At 46.6% G+C, this 18,650-nt stretch overlaps 1 protein-coding gene across 1 annotated transcript in view; it reads left to right on the forward strand.

Annotated features, from left to right (window-relative positions):
* FSTL1 (follistatin like 1) overlaps positions 1 to 18,650 on the forward strand; it is a 49,894-nt gene that overhangs the window by 26,375 nt on the left and 4,869 nt on the right. Inside the window, exons 3-10 of the mRNA XM_037013155.2 lie at positions 5,101 to 5,205; positions 7,279 to 7,408; positions 8,260 to 8,292; positions 9,604 to 9,734; positions 13,590 to 13,708; positions 15,028 to 15,140; positions 15,466 to 15,576; positions 17,801 to 17,877. Coding sequence (XP_036869050.2) covers positions 5,101 to 5,205; positions 7,279 to 7,408; positions 8,260 to 8,292; positions 9,604 to 9,734; positions 13,590 to 13,708; positions 15,028 to 15,140; positions 15,466 to 15,576; positions 17,801 to 17,877 — 819 coding nt within the window. The remainder of the gene's footprint in view (positions 1 to 5,100; positions 5,206 to 7,278; positions 7,409 to 8,259; positions 8,293 to 9,603; positions 9,735 to 13,589; positions 13,709 to 15,027; positions 15,141 to 15,465; positions 15,577 to 17,800; positions 17,878 to 18,650) is intronic.

Here is an 18,650-nt window from a genome sequence, read left to right on the forward strand (position 1 = left end):
TCAAAAAGAAAGTTGGGAGAGAGGAAAGGGATGTGGGGGACAGAGCCAACTCAGTTCACTTCAGTGAAATGATGGTATATTAAGCTGAAATTTTTATGGCTTTGCTTATAAGCTTCCTCCCCTGCCAAAGCGCACTGTTCTTCCAGAAATTGTTTCACTTCAGAAGACTTTTTTTTTAAACATTCAAAGCTGTATTTTATGTTCAGACTTAATGCTGGTCAGCCCAGAGACTCAGACACACTGCCACCTCTGCTGGTGGTTTTGCAAATAAAAATAACTTGCTTTCTTTTTGCTGACAAAGGTTCTTTTTCAATTGCAAGAATAATTTCTAGTGTTTCAGACCTTGGATCTAAGACAATGCTTTATTCAGCTTTGATTTATAAACAGACTAAGCAGTTTTGTGAACAGGAGTCTGGAATTAATGTCTGGATACCTCAGGCTGGGAACCTGCTGTGCAACTGTGAGGTCTTGAACTAGTCACAAAGAGCCGTGAGCCTCCGTTTTCTCTTCATCATAAGATGTTAAGTCTGGAAGGCAACCCACGCCTACTTATCCTAAAAGGTTCTGATAATCAAAAATGATAGTAAAAATTATAGATTAATCAAAATTGCTGTACAATGATAAAGGGTCCTTATTACTATGCAATGGCTAGTAATATTGCATATTTTACTCAGAGAAGAATTTTCCCTGTCATTGTTAGCAATGTTCCCATCAATCTTTTACCAAAGGGAGTTTGCATTGTGAAAATTAATCAGGAAACCAAAACCCCAGAGCATGGCTTGCAACATACAATGAAAACAACATTGAACCATGTCAGATGATGGCAGAAGATTAAAGCTAGAAACCTGCTGTCTCTCCTTTGGAAGCAAGCTTTTTGTTGACTTTTATTGATATATCAGGTTGTCCACACTTCCAGAACACACCCTCTCTCCCCACTCAAAACCAATCACACTCACAGGTACATCCAGACTTGTGGATTCTCATGTATGTGACCTCACACTCCTAGAAGATATTCATATTCCAATGCAGTAATCTACATGGAGATGAAATTCTCATACAGTGGGGACCTGATTCCTAAAATTGTTATTTTAGGAAACAGTTTCATTTCTCTTGTGTGAACTGCATTATGCCCTGTATCCCCCTCCCCCTTAGGGGGGGTACCCTGTGCCCACAGCTTACTCCCTTTACTGCCCCCAGAAGGGAATACTGAGGTTCTGAAGTCAGGCTGATCTGTGTTCCAATCCTAACTCGGCTCTGGAACACTGAAGATGCGGCCTCTGTATGTCACAGAGCTCTTCTGAATCTTAAATTCTTCCCCCTCTGTTACATAGGACCAAAAAAATGGAAACCTGCACCAATGTTGTGAGGACACAGATGCCTGTGAAGAGCCCCAATCAGCTGCAGTGCTCTGATTGATAATAACTTTGTTACCAAGGCCTTGTCACCGCCACTAGATCCCTGCCTTGTCCCTGGCAGGTTTCCCTGCCTGCAGCCTCCCTCCATCCCAGCTGCTCTGCACTGAGTCAGAATTTCCAGTGGAAGGGACTAGACACAAAGCGCCGCGATCTTCCCGTCACTTGCCCCCTCCCCAAGGTCCTCCCTGTCCACATGGAGACTCCCTCACTCAGATAGCTGGTGAGACCGGCTGCCTTGCCTCGTGTCTCTCTCCCTGGCCATTCTTCTTCCCACCAGGCAGCCATTACCCTGTCCTACAAGCATGTCCATGCCACATGCGTCCCCTTCCAAGATGTTGATTTGCTTCAGCAACAGTCACTCAGCAGATGGTTCAGATAACTTACCACCCTAAGGAAATTTCTAGGAGCCTCGGGGGTGCTTCTGACATTCCTGCACAGGCTTAGAGAAGGGCTTTCAGTGGCACAAAGAGGCCACCTCTCGGGAGAAAATGTTCTGCATTGTTGATTTCTGCATTAAAGCATGCCTGTGAATGGGAGAAATTGGGGGGACGGAGGGCTTCGGGTAAGACATTCCTTTCTGAGTGGGCAAATTCCCAGTTCTTGGTACCAAACCATTGCCTGTGCCTGTGGGGCGCCGGCCCCACCTCATCACCACGTTGCCCCGGGAGGAGCTGAGGCTGCAGAAGGCTGCACTTCTGCATTGCGGCTCTGGGCTCTGCGAGACAAAGACAGAGATTGCCACCTATTGACAGATGTGCCACCTGCAAAGAGGAGTGCTCACGTAACCTGCAGCTTCTCCCTGTCTCTATGGTCTACACAAGCCAGGGTTGTTAGCTCTTGGCTTTTTCTATGCAGTCAGTCCTCCTGCTCCTCTGTATTAGCATTTCAGCGTAAGGGAAGATGGGCGGGGCCGTGGCAAGGTGATAACAGCATCCCCGTAGGAAAATTGTCCTGAAATCATTGCCTACTGTAGTAATGGCCACTTTCAGGCAGCGCTTTCAGTTCAGGCACCCTGCTGCATGCAGTACATCTCCTTTTAACCCTCACATATCCTCACAGGGCTCGGTGTTCCCATTTTACATGGGAGGAAATGAGGTTCAAAGAGAGTACCTTGCCCATCAATGACCACATAAGGAGCAGAGGCGGATGTGGGAATTCACACCTAACTGAAGCACTCTGAAGCACTTTCTCCCGACATTTGGTAATTAACAAATCACTTCCTTAACTTTAAATCCTCCTAGGTATGAAAATAAAGCAAGTATAAAAGAATTGCTTTCCCTGTGGTTAGAAAACTAGTTCTGCCACTTTCTACTTATTTAACCTCTAAGGCTCAGTTCCCTCACCCAAAAATGGGGATAGTTACCATGTCTAACTTACGGTATTGTCTTTCCTGGAGCTTAAACAAGATAAAGTCTAATAATCACTTAGCAGGGGTTAGGTATTTGTTAATGGTAGCTTATTCATCTGTTGTCTGAATCTAGGTTGGAATCCAAGCTCCTGTCAGTTTTAGCTTTGGGACCTTGGGCAAGTTACTTGACCTCTCTAATCTTCAGTTTCCTTATCTATAAAACAGGGCTGATAAAATCCATGTTCTTGCAGGGGTGTCAACACAGTAAGAGGAAATCTTTAGTATGAAAACACTTTGTAGTTTTAATTGTACTATTCAGATTTTAGCCTTTACATTTTAAGTGAAGTGTACCTGTTTCCTCAAATGGATTTTTAAGATCTATTTCTGAGAAATGACTTGGGTTGAATGCAACCTGTAATAAAAGCTTTTCAATGCTCACTGAAAACAAGGTAAGATAAAAGGAGCTCCATAAATGCCCTAGGCTATTCTGCAGGAAGCTTCATAAGCATTAACATTAATAACTCTCCACAGGCACCTTGCTCTGAAGTCTATGATACACTTCCAAATATATTACTTCATAGTCACAGGGCAGAACTGATATTTATAACTCCTATTTTACAGATGGGGAAACTGAGGCTCAAAGCAGTAAAGTGACTAGCTAGGGACACACAGTAAGTGGTGAAGGTTGTGGGTGTCTGCCCGTGGAACCGTGTGCTGATGTGTCTTTATAGGCATGTGTCTGAGCATGTTTTTTTACACATTTATTTGTCTGTGTCCCTCGGTTAGAGTGTTGTTTTGTGAAGGGGGAGGAAGGTTTTCTTATTTGAGGTTTTTCACATTGGTCAGCAATAGCCTTTTCCTTTTCTTTTTTAGAGCTGCTTTCCATTCCCAGGCACAGTTTCCAAGAGGTCCCTGCCTGGAGAATATGCTCGATTTTATCTCCATTCTTGGTTTAGGGAACAGCAGCTCTCCTGTCCTCCCAGCCTTTTGGGAATTACTTCCTTCCTCTTTTTTTTCCCTGCCTGCTGGTTTTATCGATTCTACTTAGCAACATCCATAAAGAATGGAGTGAGCAACAGCATGAGAACCAATGAAATGTGAGCGGCAAGAGTGTCTAGGCCAATGGCGTCCCTGCATGACGGGCAAGACGGCTCCCAGGAGAAAATAATACCATGGAGTTCTGCAAAGCAGCCTCCAGGTGGCAGCCGACCAGCCGTATTGGGCACAGCCCCTGGGCTCTCAACGCCCGCGTTATTTTTTGCTTTCTTTGACCTACTCTTGGATATAAAACATTTGCCGACTATGACAGTTTTACTGTTAACAAGCTTTGTGGGTGTGAGCTGTCTGCAGGACATGGTAGACCCAGTCACGGCCGGACAGGCAGAGAGGCTGGAGGAGTCACATTCTCCTGCGTGCAGCCACCTCTGCCGCTGGCCTGAGGGTCCCATGCGGTGGGGCTGGCTTTTAGCCGCCAACTATGTGGGGGAAGGAACATGCCCCCAGGAGGTTAGTGCCTGTGAACACCCACGTTTTCAGTGGCGTGGCCTGGGGCCTGCCTGTAGGTTCTGCTGCCTATGTCTCGATGAGACTGTCTGACCACAGGTGGTTGGAGGCTGGTTCTGCTGTCTGTCGGTGGTTCGGCCCTTTTGGTCTTGAAGCTGGGCAGATGTGTGCAGGGGCTGAATAAGACCGTATATTGAATAACAGCAGGTCCACGTTTCTGATGGTTTAGCATCTTCCTTTTGCCTTCTGAGATGACTCTGCCTTGAGTCAGTGAGATTTTGGTCCTCCATATATCCATATTTGTCTCAAATACTCGGCTTACTCTAATCATCCTTTAGGAAAGAAGGTAAGGTATACTATCTTCAGAAAGGCTCATTTGATCCTCCCCCTTGTTCTCCCCTCCCCTCCTGCTCCCCAGTGCTCCTTTTCTGCATTTCCGTATTGCTTTCTACATGTCTCTTAATAGGTGAGTTTCCTCAGAGTCATGGAGCTTCTTGACCACAGGGACTGTGCCTTTTTACCTCCACTTCTTAGCTTAGTGTCAGTATGTAGTGGGTGCTCCATAAATGCTTTTAGAAGAAAGGAATCAGGTAAGAAACACTTGGTCTTCAAGAAACAATATGAGAGACTCAGTGAGCTGGCCCTGGACTGGAGCAGAGCCTGTGAGGCTGGTGCTGGCTGTAGGGGACAGTTTCTAGCTGTTCAGGACACTTCAACACCGTGAGCCGAGACCCCAGGCCAAGGCCCAGGCCTGGAAGATAATCACCACCATTGGCTCATCCCATGATGGGCTCATCTCAGTGACACGCTTTCCTTTGTGATTTTGTGCTTTAGGAAGAACTAAGGAGCAAATCCAAGATCTGTGCCAATGTGTTCTGTGGAGCCGGCCGGGAATGTGCAGTCACAGAGAAGGGAGAGCCCACCTGCCTCTGCATCGAGGTAAGTCCTGAGGTGGAGAGCAGAGGACAGGGGCCAAAGCTGCGTGGCTACGGCTGGAGCTGCCGGTCAGCAGAGCGGTGCCAGCGATTTCATCATCTTTCTGTTGGAAAGACATGGAATTTTCATCCCAGAAGTTAAAAATTAGATGTGAATGCAGAGATACTTTTTCTTTCCAGTTGATGCTTAGCTTTATTAGATTTTTACATTAAAAAATTAACAGGTGCTTTATATAAGCCAAATAGTAAAGATGTTTGTACAAAATTAATAATCTTCCCCATAACCCCAAATTCCATTAGTCTCAGATAACCAGTGTTAACAGGTTATCTGTTAACATACCATTACTATGCTACTATAAACGTATAAGGTTTCCCCCTATTTTATGTAAGAATGGTATCATAAAAAATATTTAGTGATTAATAAAAGAACCAAATTTATATAATCATTTTCCTATAGATAGACATTTAGATTGTTTCATGGGCTGTTTACCACTGCAAATAATAATGTCCTGTGCAAGTGTCCTTACATGCTGCTGCTTTTGTTTCTGTAGGTTTGATTCTCACTGGGGCTTGCTGGGTCAAAGGATACGCACATTTTTTAAAGATAGGAAGGTAGAATGTGTATTTTGCATGTTTGGTTTTGTTTTTAATAAAGTTTAGAAAGGAAAGGGAGTTTGTGAGAAATACTTTGTAAGCAGGATTCTAGTAAGTTCTCAGTCTTCAGACAAACATAAATACCTGTGGATGTGTGTCATTTTTTCCCCTTTCTGTCCAACCAACCCAAGCCTGGATATACATCTGCCTTCCTACAAAATGTATACACACAACTTAGTCCCCAGGTGAAGGATCCCCTTCCGTTGCCCCAGAAAGGAAGTCTCCCAGCTCAGAAACCTGAGAACTCGACTGGTGGGGACCCTGAGAGGGTCTCACTAGGGGTGTGCCGGTCTCTGTGTGGTGGCCTGAGCCTGGACTCCGTCCAGAAACCTGCTGTCTAGTCAACATCGACTACATACAGTTGTGTGATTTTGAGCAAGTTGGTTGCCACTGGGTGGTTGAAGATAAGAGATCATGTTTGGCTTTGCCTGGATCCTAGCACATAGTAATAACTCAATAATTAGTATTGGTTAAATGAAGTTCCTCTTTCTGGGCTTTGGTATTCTCATCTATAAATTGGAGGGGTTGGGCTGCCTTCTGCTTCCTGTGTTCTGTTTCTTTCCACTGCGTCTGCTCAGTCTTGCTTTTGATGTCTTTATTAGGTCTGAGCTGAACTCGCTTTTCCCCTTTATCCCCTTTCAAAAACCACAAAAATCTCGAGAAACTGAGCTTGCTTGTGACCACAGCACTTTAAATAGCCAAAACAGAACAGGGTTGCCAAATGAACTTTAATCCATCTCCCTGTCCATAATGATTCTCTGTAATACTTCGTAAAGACCCAGGCATCCCCACCCCTAGCCTCACAATAGGCATTGTGAGATTAGGAGGAAAACAGAATGGCCCTAAATACTAAACAAAGCAAGAGAGCAAAGATCCTTGTAGTTAGACCCCAGAAAAGCTGAAGAATTGTGGGGGGTGGGGTTTGCCTGCCTTTCAGCCTCTCCACATTCCCTGCCCTCACTTCTGGCTACTTTGTGTCACTGAATGTTGGAATTTTAAGGCATCTTTAGGTCATCCAAAGACATTGAGTGACCTTCTCCAAAGTGAGAAGTCTAAATAAATTCTCTCAAAGAAGAGAACCTAAATAAATTCCTGACTTCTAATAATAATAGTAAGTAAATAAATGATTTTTTAAATTACTGTTATTTTATTATTTTACTATTTATTATTAGAATTTCTGCTAATTCGATGGGGTCAGAGTAGTCTCACTAAGTAGAAGAGATGACCCTAAACCAGGATTGGCACATAGAGCCACGTAGCACTGCAAGGTGTTGGGGGCCTGTACCACTGAGCTGGTGGAGGTGCTGATATCAGAGCTGAGGTTCCCTGTGCCCTGGGGGGAGCCGCCTCTGGAGATGGCCCCACACATGTGCACGCACTGGCACCCTTGACTACACGAACCTCCTCCTTGGTACTGTTGCAGCAATGCAAACCTCACAAGAGGCCTGTGTGTGGCAGCAATGGGAAGACCTACCTCAACCACTGTGAGCTGCATAGAGACGCCTGCCTCACTGGATCCAAAATCCAGGTCGATCATGATGGCCACTGCAAAGGTAAGGTGTGCTGTCACCACCGCGTCGCGACTCCAACAGCTGGAGCCAGGGAAGAAAGCAGTGTGACCTGGTGGCCTGGGGTCCTTTCTACCTAGCACAGTGCCCAAAGCCATGTGCTCAGATATGCACCCTCTTGGTGCTGGTGAGCCTGCTGGGTTTTCCCTGAACGGCCCAGGCCTCTGCCTAGCGTTTCTTGAATCAGACCCCCAGGGGGCTTCTAGCACTGTCTGCAGCTGGATAGTGGATATGGGACCACATGAAACTCATAGGAGGTGTTTAAGTGAATTCTAAACCTTTTTAAAAAGCAGGTAAATTTCACTTTTCCCGTGCTTTTAAAATTTATTTGGGTACCCCTTATCCCTGGTAGTACTCTATTTCCTCCATTTTGCCCTCAAACCATTCCCATTAGGATAAGATGGAAGGGGTCTCAAGCTTGTTGCTAATTAGACAGTAGCCCTCTGCCAAGCCACAGCCCACCCAACCCCTCTTGGCCTTGAGCTTCCCAGAAGAAGCAAATAGCTATTTCCCACATACTGGTCTCCACTTCCCTGTCCACAATAATTCCATATGAACTCCCATGTAATTCCTTAAGACTCAGGAACTCCCGTCACACCCACTAACCTAACAGGCAGAGATGTGAGACTAGGAAGACAACTCGGTGGCCCCAAATGTCAGAGCAGGAAAGAGAACATCCCTATATATGGGCTTAAGAGAAGCAAAGGAGACGAGGACTCAGGACAAGATTATGGAAAGGTGGCCCCCTTGATGCGGGGCAGTGCTACTCTAACAATCCACAAAAACGTTTTTTTTGCTCTGCTTTGCACTATGCATTTTCCCCTTTTGTATTGCAGAGAAGAAATATGTAAGTCCATCTGCCAGCCCAGGTGAGTGCCTGTTTCTACAGTGTGTGTCTTAGGGAAGAAACTCATTTTGTGACGTAAGTTTTATGTCCTGCCAATCCTACCGAAGCTCATGTGATCCTGTGTGTCAGAACTCGTGACCCAGAACTGGTCACTCCTCAGTACAGCTCCGAAACTGCAAAACTGCATTTTTTGGTGGCTGCCTTTTGAAGCAGCTGGTTGTTTTAGAATGCTGGCTGTGTTTACCATTTTTGCTGAGTATGATGGACCTGCAAGGACAGAAAGCCACTGATCCTTCCTTCAGTGCTCTGTAAGACATGATGATGTCACAAGACTATCAGAATCAGAAGGCACAGATCTTTTTGGAAAGGGATAATTGAAAATGCCAGTAAGACTTTTTCATGGTTTTCTATGAATAAAAATTTAAATTCTGTCAATTTATAGTTACAGACCCCTGTAGCATATGCTTATTTCCCCTTAGGTCCTCACAATAACCTTGTGAGATAGGTCTTAATGTAATTGCCTTATGATGAGGAAATTGAGGCTCTGAGAGGCTTTCCCCAAGTCACACAGCTGGGAAGTGGCAGATTTGGGTGTCCATATCTTCACCTCCCCACCCTCACCTCCCCGGCTCATTGCCCTTCTCACATCCCAACATGTGTTGTCTTCCAGGAATTCCCTTTTGCCAAGGCTTTCCCTTCTGTGCTTCCCCATCCACTCAACTCTCCACTCAACACATGTTTCCATGTGTCTTACAACAGTTGTCCAGAGCTGGGCTTCAACATCGCCCTTCCTAGGCCTCATTTTCTATTGTTTATAACAAAGGATAATGCAGACAGTATAAATTTTAAGTGGGAGAAAGTTTTGAAAAACCCATTTGGTGAGAGAGGGAAAAGCTATAGAGAGAGAATAAAAAATCCAGTGGCATAAAGCACTGCATTGTTCTCTTTATTCATCTATTATTTCAGCTCATCTTTGAGCCAGGAGAGCTGTTCTATTGATTGATGCTCCCCCCCACCCCCAGAGCTTCCTAAAGTTAACTAAAATGTTCTTCATTTTTTTCTGCTCTGCTTTTTTCTCACCTAAGCAACCTAATCTCTCTGTTTCTGTATTGTAGTTCTTGTAAGTTCTTTAGAGCAGGAGTTTGAATCCTGGTTCAGATTCTATCCAGGTGTGCACCCTGGGGTTGACTCCTCTGCCAACTGTGATGACACCATTGAAAATTCAATGAGACGTCCCATGCACAACCCTGGATGCTGAGCCTCCCACGTAGCGGGTGCTGGGTGACACTGGGGGCCCTTACAGCCCAGCTGACCTCCCTCCCCTCTCCTGCAGTTGTTTGCTATCAGTCCCACCGCGATGAACTCCGGCGTCGCATTGTGCAGTGGCTGGAAGCAGAGATCATTCCAGATGGCTGGTTCTCTAAAGGCAGCAACTACAGTGAGATCCTAGACAAGTACTTTAAGGTAATCCAGAGTTGGGGTCAAAGACTGTTCAGCCCCAGAGAAAGGGAAACTTCCTCTCCCATTGCCTGATCACATCTTCCTAGACCATGAGGAAATACCAGCCCGCAGAGTCCTGAGCATTCCTCATCAGAGGCCATTCCATGAAGCTGTCACAGTTGCCTTCTGACCATCTTGATCAGTGGGAGGCAAGCAGTAGAGCCTTTGGGATCTAATTAATGCACGTATACAAAGCCACAGAGGTCTTGGAGAGACTGTCCATGAAAATTATCCCCCTACCCTGTATGACACCTTATAGCTTTGGCAGCTGGTACAAAATAACTTCTGAAATCTAACCCAGACCCAGGCTGCATGTGTCTGCCTCTCTGCTACCCAGGTTGACATTTCTCAGGAAGTCATTAACTTGACCGCCCCTGGCCTGCAGAGCCCTGCTTCATCTGAGAAGCCAGAGGACTGGCATTTCATGGCTGCAGGGTTCCTCATGAACCTAGAGGCTGCTGTTCCCATCCTCATGGGTTTGAAGAGATGGTTGTTCCAACTGAGACAGGAAAGAGCTGCTTTCAAAAAGGAAAATAAGGGAGAAAATAGTATTCAGCAATGAGTAGAGTGACTGTGTGGATGGGGAGCTTTCACAAAGCGTCAGACAGTTGTTAGAAGAAGCAGTTCAGGGCGCTCTTCCAGATGATTGGCAAGAACACAGACAATATGTATGTCACATTCATCAATATGTACATAAAAATCCATATACAGAGGCAGGCACACAGGTGTGCATACCATGCACAGACACTACCTACTCTGGACACACTTTCAGATGCCCACATGCCCACATAAGAACCAAGGGCCTCCTCCCTTACAGAAACACATCTCTGGGCAGATGCCTTGAGATGCTCATCTCAGACATACATGCCCCCTGACCCCAGCCTCCAGTGCCTGGTGTACAGGGCCTAACCTGCCCAGGCTCAGTAACAGCCCCACACATGAAGGTCTTGGCAGGTCTGCAGCCACCAAATGTGGTTAACACCATCCTAGTCTGTGGGCTTCTCTTTCTGACATTATGCACCCAGCAGCTGGAGAAATACTGGGTTGAGTTGAAATAGACTTTGTTATTGTCTTTGAATAGAGAGTTCTCTCTCTTATGGCAGAACGTATGTGTCTCTGGGTTCCCAGGGTTTGAGCTCTCACCTAGACAAGAAAGCACACCCTTCTCACTTTGTCCTCTATCTCAGCTACCCCTGCATTACAAAGCCCTTTGTGGGGGGTGGGTCCTCTTTCCAAAGGGCCTCCTGGGACCTTGTCGCCATTCATAATGGCTCCTTGGCGGCATCCTGCCTTGGGCACCACTGACACCTGTATTGATGCCCATGTACCAAAGCCACACACCCACCTGGACACATCTCGCCTCCTCTGGCAGTAACTTACTTTTTAACAGGCTCCTGTCTGAAACCTGCAAGGTCCTTTGAGGAAGCAACTTTTCTCTACGGTGTTCTCACTCCCAACTAAGAACTCTTGGTCATGACTGACACACAACAGTCCCCTTCCCAGATGCTCTGGCAGTGTCTTCTGAGAAAATAGGGGTTTCTCAATCTACTTTGGATGATTATCAGAGTCCCATGTGGTGCAGTCTTCAAAGGGAAACTCCCTCCCACTGGATAAACAGCTTCCTGTTGGTGAGAAATCTGATATCATACAAGAACTGTTGCTGAATCAGTGAATTGCCCTCTAGCCGAGGCTGGTATGTCTTACATTAAAATTAAATGAAAAGCAGAGTGAATCCGAATTGGTGTAAGACCAGAATCAGACTCTCACCTCACCTGGTGATTCAGTGGCAACTTTTTAGGTGAAAGCATAACAGAATGAGGAGGTTAGCCTTTCATGGCCATGTCGTGCACACTCTGTGCCCTCGGGGTGGCAGACTCCTGGTACTACTGCCTCAGCTGCTGTGCCTGTGAGCGCCTGGCCTAACCCCTCTCCTTTGAACAGCCCTTGGACCTCCAGTGAGCCCCAAGCATGGGTCGCATGACCTCATCTAACTGCCTTTCCATGGCTCTGTTGTTGACATAGAAGGAAAGGGCTGTTATCTCAAGTGTAGAGCTGGGAACACAGGCACACAGGTACTATGCCTTGTAATTCGTTGACTGAACAGAGAACAAGTGAAGAACTAGTTCATGGTCCCAAGTTCACGGTGCCCCAGGCAGGCCCCCCAGACATTTGGTCAATGCTGTTTCTGGGGTAGGTACTAGACCTTTGTTGTCCTATGGATTCCACATAGAGATCAGGCCTAGGGAGGGGAGTGCAGGCAGGCTGGCCCCCACCCTCAGCTACAGGCCTGGGTCCTGTTTCTCCCGACTGGGAAGTGGCACTCAGCATGCCCTGTGGGAGCTGCCTGGGCTGTAGTTGGCAAGGCTCCAGGATCCCCGGCCCTGGGTCTGTGGCCACGGCTGCCTGCTCCCCTCCCTGTCCTCACTCTGTCATCAAGATCTGGTGGTTGTAGGTCTGGGGGGGTTGTTACTTCAGTCTGTCCAGCACTGTAGCATTTGAACTCAAAGTCCTACACTTCTAAGAATGACACCTGGCCAACCTTATTTCATTCTTTTCTGTTAATTAATCAAAACCTCACCAAGTGAACACTTATGGCAGTTCCCTTTGGCAAAGTTATAGTGATCAGAGATCACTTGAGACCTGTTCCTAGGAATTAGGATAAGAGCAAAGGCCTACATAGTTATTTCATACATACTTGTCATTATACATGCATGGGAAGATTCCAACCTTAGAGTGGAATACATGTGACCCTTGGCAGTCATGGAAGGAGAGTCCCTTCCACGTGGAAACCTGGACAGACTTTTACCATCTAGGAAGGCCCCTGAAAGTAATATGTGAATGCTGATTATTTCCCAGGACAGCAGCAGTATGGGACAACCTGGGGAAAGAATTTTGAAAAAGGTTTTTTTCCCCCATTGAAACTATTTAGGAGAATAGCAGTATGCAACTCAAAATTTGATCAAATCTTTGAAATTGACACCCTTCTCCCATAGTAGGCATCTTGAGAGGTCCCAGGTGGCTAGGTCTTGCTAAAGTGGGGATGATGCCTGAGCTTACTATACCCTCCCCTTATATGTCTGTGGGACATTACTGGGTCATAAGGACAAGCTGTGCCAAGGAAACCAAGGACCTGCACACATGCCTGCAGGAGGCCCATTGCCCAGGGCAGAGGCGTTGGCTTGCACCACTTGTGCCTGTAGGTTGTGCCTCAGTGCCTTGGCCTTTGACGGTTCACAGAGGCGGTCGCTTAGGGATGCCAGTGTGAGCACTGAGCATGAGAGCAGTCCAGGGAGGCTGGAAATCAAGCAGCAAACAATGGTCCTGTAATTCCCAAAGTGAGCTCTAAGGGCCACCCACATGGCTGTTCCCAAGCAGCTTGTTAGAAATACACCTCCCCAGCTCTGCTGCAGAGGTTCTGATTCACAGCTTTGTTGTTACGTGTTCATTAGGGTTTGAGAATGTGGTGTGGTGGCTGGTGTGAACCCAGAGGGAAAGCTGAGAATGTCCAAGGGACAGTGTGGGGTGCGGCTGCAGAGCACCTCAGGCACCGCTGGCTTGGGTACACAGGCTGCCCTCCTGAGCAGGTCTGGGTTCCAAAGGCCTTCGGCAGCCTCTGCCCAGGCAGTTTCACTTGCATCTTGGGGCGCAGACACCTTCTCTGGGTACCCCAGGGCTTCAAGCCTTTGTTGCTATAGCTCTGAAGCCAGGCCAGGGCAGGTTTGGACATGTTGAGAGCAAGATGAACCAGAGATGGGTCAAGCGAGAGAATGGTAGAATTGGGCTTCTGCACAACATTCCTGAAAGTTTTCATCTTTCTAGAGCTTTGACAATGGTGACTCTCGTTTGGACTCCAGTGAGTTCCTGAAGTTCGTGGAGCAGAACGAAACCGCCATCAACATCACCACCTACGCAGACCAGGAGAACAACAGGCTGCTTAGGTGAGTGGCGTGAGGGATCAGAGAGGCCCCACGGGCAGGCCGGGTAGGAGAGGGGATCTGACCCCTTCCTACCTGCAGAGGAGCCACCAGTGTCAACACAAAGCAGGAGTTCTGTCCTGGTCTGTTTTGAAAACATAATAAACTAAATCTCTTTCGCATCATGTATCTGATTAAATAATTTCTGTGTTTAGCCAGAATTTGCAAGGAATAGAAGAATCTGATTTTAAAATTGTCAAGGTCAAGGTCATATCACAGCCAAAAATGTTTCTGAGTGTTGTGGTTAATGTCTTAATGGTTAATGTTATGAAGAAATTTAATGTAATATCTAACTGTAGTTCTGAAATAGTTTTTGTCCTGATTTTTAAGATAGTTTGTGTGATTTCATGTAAAGAACCCTAATTGTTACAAATATGAGCATGTCCCTCTCCTTTTCTGATTTTATTCCAGAGTAAATATTAATAAATTTAACCCCTGAAAAACTCATGGTGTCATTCCAGTATCTTTGGCGAGAGTTAGAAATCGGAAAAAGCACCTGTTTTGTCCAAAAGAATTAAGTGTGAAGCCCAGAATCTAGAAAGATTCTTCTTTACTAATAAATAGTCCATGGCCTTAAAGGGCAGTATCTGCAAATCATCCATATTTTGATACCCTGAAATTAGATAATATTTTACAAGTTCAACACATGATCCTCATAACATCCCAGTGAAGGAGGGACTCTTTTTCCTCATTTTACAGATGAGAGAACAGGCTGAGGAAGGTTGAATTACTGAGCTCAAGGCCATTTGGACATAAGTGACCGAACCAGGGCTCAAATTCTGGCCAAAGAGGCAGTGAGGGAGCTGGGGCTAAACAAAGCTTTCCTGAAAGATCTCTTTAGCACAGTGATAGGGGTGATGCTTGCTTGAGCTCCATATTCATTCAAGTCACACATTCCTTTCATATCATCTGTTTTGATTTTCCTGGTTTGGTTGACTTGACACTTACATCATGGGGAAAGGCAATTGCTAGTGGAGGCTATATGGTAGCAAAAACATTTGTCAGAGTGCACAAAGCTGTTCAGGAAATTTCAGTCAACTTGAGAGGAACACTTGAATAGCTTGAATGATCTGTTGTCCGGTATAACAGAGTAAAAATTGGATCCTTACCAGAGTCAGTATGGGTGATGGTTGCAGGAGGTCAGTGTAGAAGGCCTCTCATTTAACAGTCACCTTCTTGGCTTCTGCAGAGGCCCGGGTGTGTGTGATCCTGGTGCCTCGTACCTTTCTCTGGGCATGAAGCTGAGTTCCTGGCTGACACTTCTCTGCCCTGTTTCCTTCCAGAGGCCTCTGTGTCGATGCTCTCATTGAACTGTCTGATGAAAATGCGGACTGGAAACTCAGCTTCCAAGAGTTCCTCAAGTGCCTCAACCCATCCTTCAACCCTCCAGAGAAGAGTATGCTTAACTTAAGAAATTGGGAGTTGCAGGGATGGGGGTAGTATTGTGGAGTGCCAAGCTAGAGAGAGGATTGATGGAACTTCCCAGAACTTGCCAAGAAAATTCCCTTCCCTGGTTCGAGACTGGGCTCCAGCCCATCGTCGCCATGTCAAGGTTAGGGTCCAAAAAACCTTTGGATTGATGGTGGCATTTGTTCAGATACAATGCCTCTGAGGCACAGACAGCTCTTGTCTTGGAAATGGGGAAGGTGCACAGCCTGTAGCCGAGACTTCCTGTTCTACCCTCCCGCTTAACTGTTGCCCCTGACTTCGGGTCCCAACAGAGTGTGCCCTGGAGGATGAAACGTATGCAGATGGAGCCGAGACCGAGGTGGAGTGTAACCGCTGTGTCTGTGCCTGCGGGAACTGGGTCTGCACAGCCATGACCTGTGATGGTGAGCTGGGCCTTGGGCACAAAGGAGCAGCAGCAGGGAGGGAGCTTCCTTTGTGAAAGCACCGTGGGAGAAGTCAGGCTGGGATTGATGGAGGAGAGTGCAAGGGAGCAAGGGAACTGGGGGAGCAAGTGACCAACTGAGACTTGTAATGTCGGAGCTCCCAGAGGGCAGCATTGAGGGCAAAGCACTGTGGCCAGATTTCAAACTAAAGTTTGAAAATCACGCAGGCTTGGAATAAAAGAGATTCAAGACCCAGGGTAAGATCAGATGTCGATAGGAAAGTGGAGTAGTAATAATGAAAGCAAACATTTAGGGAGAACTATGTTCCAGGGACTCTTCTAGGTACTTTACATATTAACCTGTGTAGTCCTTATAAGAGCTTAGGAAATCCTGTATGTGAAAGAGTCAGGTGGTTGGAAGACAGAGCAACTCCTCCTTGCCATCCATACCCTGCAGAGAAAGGAAGAAGTGTTTGTAGACTTTTGAATGAATGGATTGGGTAAAAAAAGAGATAGTTGAGACATGGGCAGGGTGGGTTGGGGAAATGGAGATGTCAGAAAGACTTTTGGGAGGCCGTTGCAGAAGCCAAATGGTGTGTTGGAGCCACTAGGGTCCTGGGCCACAGTGATGCCAAAGATTAAGAGAAACTCTTGAATCAAAACAAAGCTGGGGCCTGGGGAAAAACCAGGCACCATTCAGATTAGAGGCAAAATAGAGAAGGGTGAATGTAGGTCTAGAATGGAAAGTCACACTGGGTTTGGGAAGAAAGGTCAGTTGGAACGAACCAAACCCTAACTTTCTACCAGGTGAGGTAAACCTAAAACTATACCTTAAAAAGTCAGCTGACGCAAGAAATAGCAGGCTGGTCCTAAGGTCACGTTCAGGAAGGTTGGGTAAGATGGGAACTGGGAGACAGAGGTCAAGGACCCTGGAAGAGGTCCTTCTAGACCAGCAGCCCAGGACACATCAGCATTGAAAATGGAACCCTGCCCTCTCAGGAGACCAACCAACTCCAGAGACAAGTGGAAGAGTAGGGAAAGACTATTTAGAGACTAGAGATGCCAAGAAGTTGCTGGAAGTCAAGACTAAGCCAGGGTAGTCAGGCCAGCCCCACACAGTAGTTACTGAAGCTGAGATAGAACATCTCAAAGCAGTGCCCAGCCTGCCTTAATCAGGAAGCATCCTATGCTTGTTTTCCCCAAACTGTGCAGCAGCTCCCCATACCTAACTGCTCCATCGCTAAGATGCTGGCAGTTCACAAAAGCTGGTTTACAGAGTAAGCATGAGCATCTGGATAATAAGTCCCATCACATGTATTAGACGTGACCCAATGACCCCCAGTGAGACAGTGCCCTTCCCCAGCCTTTCTGTACTCCTCCTTCCTCCTGACAGCCCATGTCAGAGCCCTCTGGGTATAAATGGCACTCTAGATGGTGGTGCCTCTGAGGCCTGAGCACATCTTGGTGTGTGGGCCATGGATCTGAGAGAACATGGTAGAAGCAGCCTTCCAAGGTCAGTCAGTACCTGAAAGTCTGGTGTTAGCTCACACATCCCGGTGGAACAAAGAAAAAGGGGCCTCGCAGTGTGAACCCAGGTGGAGCCGGAACTCAGGGAAACTGCCATGAGGGGCCGATTGCTGCTGAGGAGAAAAGGCGGGGCTGAGCAGTGTTTCCTAACAGCAGACACTGCTTCATAAATGTACAGATGCCTGGGCTCCATCCCAAACCTACTGAACCAAAATGCACAAAAGAACAGCTTGGAAATCTGTGTTTTTAAGGTGTATTCTTCGACTTTTTAAATTGCTGTGCAAGTTTGGGAAACATTGCAAGATGTGATGGTTATCTCAGGCTGCACTTTGGAATCACCAAGGGTGCATTTACAAAATCCTGGTGCCCAAGCCACACCTCACAACAATGAAATCAGACTCTGAAGGTAGAATCTAAGCAACTGTATTTTGAAACATTCTCAAGGACATTTTGAAGGCATGTGACTGGCTGAAAAGAACTTGCTGAGTCAGGATCCAGATTTTTTCCATTGCTTTTTCTATGGGGCCAGTTCCTGGCATGGATATGCTGGAATGGTTGAAGGAGACACTAGGAGACACAATAACCTCTCCTTCTATAGGTTAAGTGGGAGATATGAGAGCCTTAAAGGTGAATATTGGTGAGATCCCTAACTGGCTTTCCTCAGCAACCACTACTCTGAGCCTTGATTCTTCATGCAGGAAAGAATCAGAAGGAGACCCAGAGCCAGACAGAGGAGGAGATGACCAGATACGTCCAGGAGCTCCAGAAGCACCAGGTGAGTTGCACGTCCATGCTCGTCCAGGTATCGCTACTGCCAGCAGGCCCTCCCACCACTCAGACACCACCTCATCCCAGGTGACCCAGGAGCCATGCTTTTCAGTACGTAAGTCCTGAATGATGCACCTGTGGTATGAAACCATGATACAGACAGTTCCCTGATGGAGCCCTTGCAGGGCCCAGCAGATGCAGGTATAATTTTGTAAATTGCATCTGCTGGGCTCTGCAAGGCGGTGGTTTGCAAAGGGGTTTGCAAGTGAGTATGGTATGGTCTAAAGAAGTGTTTCTTTGTCCTGTCACAATGGTGCCCGGATCTGAAGATGGAGCTCCTTGAAGGCAGGCTCTTGGGTTTGCTCACCATCATGTCCCTGCCTTTAGCACAGGACCTGGCATATATTGGGTCTCATTAAGAATGAAATTAGTGAAATCTGGACTACAGCAGATAAAGATTTAAGTTAAATGCCAAGCTGGCTAGAAAATAGCCTGGGATTAACAATCAGGGAACTTAGGGGTTCTACTTCCTAGAGAGTTGAAAAGATAATAAATAAGAATTCTATTCAGTCATTAGTTCCGTTCAACGTATGTTATTAAATCAAAGGTCTTCTTGGGGAAAAGGCTCTTAGCATAATAGTGATCCACTGACCTGTTTTCCTAAGGGCCTGGATATGCAGGGCTGCTGGTTCTGTCTTTGCATTTTTTTACCGTGCGAAGGATATTGCACCTCAGATCACATGACCATAGACTGGGTCTGGTGATGGATACAAGCCTTCT

This window comes from Manis javanica, chromosome 3, assembly GCF_040802235.1.
Source record: "Manis javanica isolate MJ-LG chromosome 3, MJ_LKY, whole genome shotgun sequence".
Taxonomy (NCBI): Eukaryota; Metazoa; Chordata; class Mammalia; order Pholidota; family Manidae; genus Manis; species Manis javanica.